Genomic DNA, 7,873 nt, shown 5'->3' on the forward strand with positions numbered 1-7,873 from the left:
CGGACAGGGGCTAAAACATAGTCTCCCCATGCCTTCGGCCTGGTGGAGACAATAATGAACGCATTGTACAATTCACCCCATTTTTACCCCATTTGAACCTCTAAACCAGTGGTTCTAAAGGTTTTCTGAGCTCTGGACCATTTGCAAATTTCAAACAATATCCAAGGAATGACCTGATGAAGAGGTCCAAATAAATGTCCAAATATAGAGGTTTTGTACCTCTGTGTGTGCGGGCTCTATCCATTTTGTGAACTGAAGCCTCTTAGCCCAGCACCCACTGGTCGATGTGCATAACCAAAGTTTCCAGACAATCTCCGAGGACCATTTTTATAAATGGCTAAGTGTGTCTGTAGTTTATATATTTAACCTCTGAAAGATTTTTATTTTCCTGATAATCAGCCGTTTGGGAGTCGAAATTGAACTTCCAAAATTTGAACATTAAAGGTTTCCACCCGACAGAAACTATGTTACAATATATGGGTGTGTTGTGTGTTGTCAGCCTTACAGTATACCAGTGATATGTCCTAAGGGCGAGAAGTGGCCTCACTATAAAGAGCGGGGTTGCGCACATGGGCACGTGCAGAGACTGCAGACTGATGGGTGAGCGCTGGCACTTTGCCATGGTATCAACTTTGACCAAAAAGTGCACAGACCTGGTTGGTTGTTTAAGTTGGACAAAATGTGGCCATATTTCCCCAAATAAGGAGATGACTGACATCTGTAGATGTTTGTTGTCATAGACCACATGAGATTGAGATGTCCATATATGGGCATACCCATATATGGGCTTAATATTGATGACATCAGGGATCTCCATATATGGGCATAAAAGGGATAAGGACGGAAACATTTGCAAGTGGTTGCAGTTGGTTGTTTAAGTTGGACAAAATGTGTCCATATTTTCCCAAATATAGATATGACTGAGGTCTGATATTATATACCGGTATGTCAGGGATCTCCATACTGTACACTGTACAGTATGGAGATCAATATACTGTACAGTGTACAGTATATGGGCATAAAAGGGACAAGGTGCCTTCACCTCCAGGACAACCTATATCTCCATATATGGAGCCGGCAAATACATCTAGCTGCTGACATCAGCCTGATGGTGTCTGATGCCACAAGCACACAGCCAAGCTCTATATAAAGGGTGGCCATTACTCCTTGAGCTCAGATGCAAGCAGAAGCTCTACTAGCCTATCTTCTTGACACGACTCCTATAGTCTATAATAATCGCATTCAGCTATATTGTGATGTCATTGTGATGTCAGAAGACACAGTATAGACAGTATATAAGGTAAATATGTCTATAGACGCATAGAGACCTGAGCTAGACTTTAAGGCAGGGACACAAGAAGAAGGTGACCAGAGTCTTCTATGAACAGCCACTGCTCACTGTTTTAGACAGAATACAACAACAGCCAGAATGATCATTAAAGAATATCGAGTCGTCCTGCCCATTTCGGTGGAGGAGTACCAGGTGGGCCAGCTGTATTCGACCGCAGTGGCGAGTAAGAAAGAGACAGGCGGAGGAGAGGGCGTGGAGGTGTTGGTCAATGAGCCCTACGAAGAAAATGGCGTGAAAGGCCAATACACACACAAGGTCTTCCACATGAAGCATAATGTACCTACAATAGTCAGTATGCTTGCGCCAGAAGGTTCTCTTGTTCTCCACGAGGAGTCCTGGAATGCATACCCTTACTGTCGGACCATTTCTACAAATTTGTACATGAAGGACAACTTTTTCGTCAAGTGTGAAACGTGGCACAAGCCTGACATGGGAGAGGAGGACAATGTTCACGGATTAGACGCAAACGAATGGGAGAATGCTGAGGTTGTTGACATCGACGTTGCAAGTCAAGTATCGAGAAAGAACTACAAGCCTGATGAGGATCCTGCTACCTTCAGGTCAGAGGAGACAGGAAGAGGGCCCCTGGGACCCAATTGGAAGGAAGGCGTTGCGAGTGACTCCGGTTGTCCTCGCATGTGTGCCTATAAGCTTGTCACAGTGAAGTTCAAGTGGTGGGGCATCCAAAATACTATGGAGAACTGGATACACAGCCAACTGAAGCGCCTGGTCAATCTCTTCAATAGACAGCTGTTTTGCTGGATTGACAAATGGATCAACCTGTCAATGGACAACATACGATGTATGGAGGAGGACACTCAGAAGCAGCTCAATGAAATGAGGGAGAACGGTGAATACAGCGGAATGGTTTTGGAGTGACTTGTGAAACTGAACTGCAATGTGGTTCTTTCAAGAGAAGTTGTGTGCTCAGAAATGTCTAAAATCAGCTTTGAATTTGAGGTTGAATATAGTTCCAATTCATCAGTTTCAGTTTATTTTTTATTTATAGACTATAAATAAAAGATCGTTACCCCAAGGGTTCTCTGTGCACTTCACAGCAAGGATACAACAAATTGTGTATAAAAACAGTCATACAGCTAAAACATCATCAGTAGCCAAAAACAACAGTAAAATCAAACCCAGGTTGAAGTGAGCGGTACATTTGAGCAGATCTGTATTATAATGGACTAAATAAAGTTTTTGGGAATTCAGTTCCCAAAATATTTGGCCTTACAACCCAGATATCTTTGTACCGCACAAACCTTTGACTACCTTTAACATATTGTTAGATATCCCAGTTTAAGTCTAGTCAGACACCACTGTGGCGGGTCCTAGTTCCAACCTTTGAATAACAGTCCTTTCTTAGTAGTAATTAATAATAATAATAATATCTAAATCTTTAAATATTAAAATCCCCATATATGGTCGGATCAGTAAATCTCCATTTATGGAGATCCCTGATGTCTGAAATCTGTACACTCTCAGAGTTCTAAAGGTCCATTTGTTCCAATTGTAAAAATTGTTTTAAGACCTGAGGCCGATTCTACAAATGCCTTCTAAATCAGATTCAATACTTTCAAGATTTTTCACCAGCTTGCAAAGCTGGTCAATAGAGTAGTGAAGTGTGACGTAATTTACACATCCTACCGTACCTGGTTCGTGGTTTTCTTCTCCCATTCTGAATTCCCATAGACCTTTTTCATATCGCGTCATATAAGAACTGTGTTCCAATTATAAACAAAATTATCTCAGCGGTTTGACTCATATGGATATGAAGAATCAACTGATGGTGAGAAAACGCTAATGTTACTGTCGCCGAATTAGTTACATTTTCGCTAGAAACAGGCTTTATCGAATGTTAAAGAATTGCAGATGTACAGCACGGCTTTGTGTGTCCGTCCGTGTCCGTAGTATGACAACAACACCCACATGAAACCTTTGGGGTCGCTGAAAGACTAGACCAGTATGTTATACAAAAACTTTATAGGTCAAGTTTATTCTCCTCAAAAACATTACCAGCAGTACAAAGGCAGGGCCCTTAGCCAATGAGGGAGCAGCGAGCCCACACTGTTGGAACAGTATTTCTAGTTATCTGATATTATTCCCTGACACACTAATGACAAGTTGAAACAAAATGTTCTGTTAAGATCTGGGGAAGGTAGGTCATTGGTAACTTTTTGAAGTCTTTAATATTACATTTTTCCAATCCTTTAACTGCTGAATGAATGGAGAGGTGGCTTTGGTTGCCCAAATATGGAGATGACTACATCATGATGTCATAGTAGTGACATAATATATGTCTGACATCATAGACTGGCTTCCAAGTTCTTTGTTCTTATTTAGTTTGAGCAGCGCTGGCAGCTGAGGTAACTGTCATCAATGGCAGCAAGTGTTTGTGTGGCATCTCGTTCGAATTCATGTAACAGAGGCCACACAAGCATGTCAGACTCAGACAGCGACGAGGACTGCCCCTTCTCTACGATTGGCTTCCTCTTTGGAAACATCAACGAGGATGGCCAGCTTGAGGATGACGGCATTCTAGACGTTGAGTGCAAGAAGCACCTGGCCGGTTTGCGTTCCCTGGGTCTGAGCTCACTCATTGCAGAGATCACTGCCGCTGAGGAGGACGAGCAAGAAGAGAACAGGGACACTGGTGCCGCGGATGCAGAGGGTTGGTTGAAAAGCACAGAAGATGCAGTTGATTACTCGGACATCAGTGAAGTCGCTGAAGATGAGACAAAACAAATGATTGATGAAACAAATTATTGCCAGGCCATGGGAAGTCTGCAGCCAGAAAGGAAAACTGATGAGGACGAGAATTATGATGAAGACTTGGAGGATAATGATTCTAATCACATGCATCCCCTTCCACCTCCAAGTTTCCCTACACCTGGCAAGAAAGAGGAACCTTCTCCTCAGACTACTGCAAGTGCTGGGGAAGAGGGTGATAGCATCATCCTGCCTTCCATCATTGCTCCCTCCTCAGTAGGATGTAAGATGGACAGCACATTGTCAGACTCTGAGGTAGAGACTGACCGTGTGTGTCAGGGCTCTGGGGCAGGTGGTCCTCCAGGAAGCCTCACCCTTCCACTGGCTGGCATCATGCAGAAGGATGCTGCCAAAGCCTTGCCAAGTGCTACTGAGCTCTTCCCGGAATTCAAGCCTGGGAAGGTGCTTAGATTCCTACGACTGTTTGGACCTGGGAAGAACATACCATCGACATGGAGTCGATGGAGAACAGCCTGCAGAAAGAAGAAACGTAAACATCGTGAGCATCAGCCGCAATCTCCGGAGAATGAGCACATGGATCAGCCACTCAAGAAGTCTGGTTGGACTTGCGAGTACCCTCCCCCTCCACCACCAGAACAGTGTATCTCAGATGATGAGATAACCATGATGGCGCCTGTAGAATCCAAGGTTTCCCAGACATGCTGCGACAGGGACAAGGACACAGAGTCTCGGCCCAGTGTGCCGGAGTGGAGATATGGTCCTGCTCAGCTGTGGTATGACATGCTGGATGTACCTGAGGACGGCACCAACTTTAACTACGGCTTCAAAATGAAAGAGGAGCAGAGTGAGGAGAAGATTTCCAAATTACTAGAGCCTTCTCAAGAGAATAGTGGTGAGAGGGACAAACAGGGCCTTGAGGATGGGTTGTTCCTGATGGCCACCCAGCTCCCGTGGGAGGATGACATCATCTGGAATGGAGAGGATGTGAAGCACAAGGGCATTAAAATGCAAAAAGTGCCTAAAGCATCTTCGATGTATGGCTCAAAGCAGGACAAAGACAACAATGACCATCAAGCCCCTCATGAAGACAACTTCTTCCCCATCGACAGCCGTTGGGAGGACCACATTATTTGGGACGACCAGGCAATGGATTGTTTGCTCACGCCACCCGTCCTCACTGTGGACAGTGACGAAAACATCATTCTTGAAATTCCCGACGAGAAGGAGGAGAGGACGTCCAACTCCCCATCCAGAGAGGATAAAAAGGAGTCAGTGATGAAGAAGACACGGATCCTGTTGGGTAAGACTGGGGTGATAAAGGATGAACCACAGCAGATTATGTCTCAGCCTGATGTGGAGAAGGACCCTTGGAATCTCTCCAATGATGAGTTCTACTACCCCAAACAACAGGGCCCGAGAGGGAGCTTTGTTGGCAATGTAATTCAGCACTCCACCCCAGCTGCAGAGCTCCAACAGCCATTCTTCCCGACCCACATGACCCCCGCCAAACTCCGGATGTTCCACCGACCCTCCATGAAGAAGTATTCTTTTGGACCGTTGGCTCAGCCTGGTCCCCACTCTGCCCAGCCTCTGCTCAAACACATAACGAAAAAGGCCCAGATGAGGGAGCAGGAGCGCCAGGCATCAGGTGGCGGAGACATGTTCTTTATGCGAACAGCCCAGGACTTGACAGGCAAAGATGGTGACCTCATCCTGGCAGAGTACATGGAGGAATACCCTCCGCTCGTCATGCAAGTTGGCATGGCCACCAAGATCCAAAACCACTACAAAAGGAACGCCGGGAAGGATCCTGGTGCACTGGACTGCAAGTATGGTGAGACGGTGTACTGCCATACGTCTCCCTTCCTGGGTTCTCTGCACCAGGGACAAATGCTGCAAGCGTTTGAGAACAATCTTTTCCGTGCTCCCATCTACCATCACAAGATGCCGGACACAGACTTCCTGGTTCTGCGAACACGTCAGGGCTACTACATAAGAGAGGTCACAAACATCTTTGTGGTTGGTCAAGAATGTCCCCTGTTTGAGGTTCCAGGGCCTAACTCCAAACGAGCAAACACCCACATCAGAAACCTCCTCCAGGTGTTCATCTATCGTCTGTTTTCGAAAAGCAAGGATCGGCGGATTCGTATGGAAGACATAAAGAAGGCCTTTCCGTCACACTCAGAGAGCAGCATCCGGAAACGCCTAAAACTCTGTGCCGATTTCAAGCGAACAGACAGGGCGAGAAGGAAGGACTCTAACTGGTGGGTGCTGAAGACTGGCTTTAGGCTGCCCACAGAAGAGGAGCTCAGAGCCATGGTGTCTCCCGAGCAGTGCTGTGCTTACTACAGTATGCTGGTTGGCGAACAAAGGCTCAAGGATGCTGGATATGGTGAGAAATCTTTCTTAGCTCCAGAGGAGGAGAACGAAGAGGATTTCCAGATGAAGATTGACGATGAGGTCCGAACAGCCCCGTGGAACACAACGAGAGCCTTCATTGCTGCCATAAAGGGGAGGTGTCTGTTAGAGGTCACTGGTGTGGCGGATCCCACGGGCTGCGGAGAGGGCTTCTCTTATGTCAAAGTGCCCAACAAGCCCACTCAACAGAAGGATGACAGAGAGCCTCAGCCAGCCAAGAAGACTGTGACGGGTACAGACGCCGATCTGCGGAGACTGCCACTCAAGAGTGCTAAGCAACTGTTGCGCAAATTCGATGTTCCAGAAGAAGAGATTAAGAAGCTCTCCCGCTGGGAGGTGATTTCCGTGGTAAGAGCCATGTCAACGAATAAAGCAATTACGGGCGAGGAACCTTTGAGCAGGTTCGCCAGAGGAGCCCGTTGCACTGTGGCTGAACACCAGGAGAAATACAAGGAAGAGTGCCAGGGGATCTTTGACCTGCAGAACAAAGTGTTGGAGTCCGCTGAGGTGCTCTCCACAGACACAGACAGCAGTTCGGCCGAGGACAGTTCCTTGGAGGAGATGGGAAAGAACATTGAGAGCCTGCTGCAGAACAAGAAGACCAGCTCCCAGCTGTCCCACGAGAAGGAGGAGCAGGAGAGGAAGGAACTGCAGAGGATGATGATGCGTGAGGATAGCGACCACGATAGCCCGGGGCGCAAGGAACGCTCCAAAGGATTCTCCTCTAAGGACGATGCCTCCTCGGTGACCAGCCTGAACTCCTCTGCCGCTGGGCGCCAGTTGAAGATTTATCGCACCTTCAGGGATGAGGATGGCAAGGAGGACGTGCGCTGTGAGACGGTGCACAAGGCAGCGGTCATCGACGCCTACACCAGGATGGCCGTCTCCGACGAGCACACACAGGGGTTGCGGAAGGAAGCAAGGCACAAAGGAGGTACGAAGGAGCCAAAGAGGATGAAACGGAAACAGGAGAAAGACAAATTCAAGGGCCCCCCGGAGAAGAAGCCAAAGAGGACCAAGGGTAGGACAGGCCTCAAGATCAAGTAAAGTTCATCAACACAGTATGAAACTAGACTGCACTCTGTCGAGGTGGCAACTTGCGTCTCGTGCACTCATGGTGCTCAGCAGAGCGCCCCTTGTTATTTGTATCAGGTCGCACTTGTTGATGGTGACGTCACCAAGAATGCTGGTACCTCATTGACTGTTGGTGGCTTCACCAGGAATGCTGGTCCCTGATTGGCTAGGTGTAAACAAACAGAATGGACAGATACACCGAACGCAGTACTTGTGCACTCTGTTGGTGCAGGTAATAACATCTCTAAGTAAGCAATTACAGATTGTATGTGTCACAATCTTCCCCCATATTTTAAAATG

The 7,873-nt window shown here is 47.0% G+C and overlaps 2 protein-coding genes across 2 annotated transcripts; both read left to right on the forward strand.

Annotated features, from left to right (window-relative positions):
- Nucleotides 1-1,429: 1,429 nt before the first annotated feature.
- On the forward strand, nt 1,430-2,230 carry LOC308300921 (phosphatidylinositol transfer protein alpha isoform-like; the record flags this gene model as incomplete). The annotated part of the gene is made up of 1 exon (XM_080744817.1): nt 1,430-2,230. One exon carries the CDS (start codon nt 1,430-1,432, stop codon nt 2,228-2,230), a length of 801 nt encoding a protein of 266 aa, XP_080600943.1.
- A 1,560-nt stretch (nt 2,231-3,790) lies between these two features.
- On the forward strand, nt 3,791-7,546 carry LOC308300923 (transcription initiation factor TFIID subunit 1-like; the record flags this gene model as incomplete). The annotated part of the gene is made up of 1 exon (XM_080744820.1): nt 3,791-7,546. The coding sequence occupies one exon, from the start codon at nt 3,791-3,793 to the stop codon at nt 7,544-7,546; it is 3,756 nt and encodes a 1,251-aa protein (XP_080600946.1).
- Nucleotides 7,547-7,873: the final 327 nt, after the last annotated feature.

Source organism: Nannobrachium achirus (genome assembly GCF_963921795.1).
Source record: "Nannobrachium achirus genome assembly, chromosome: 16".
In the NCBI taxonomy this organism is placed as follows: Eukaryota; Metazoa; Chordata; class Actinopteri; order Myctophiformes; family Myctophidae; genus Nannobrachium; species Nannobrachium achirus.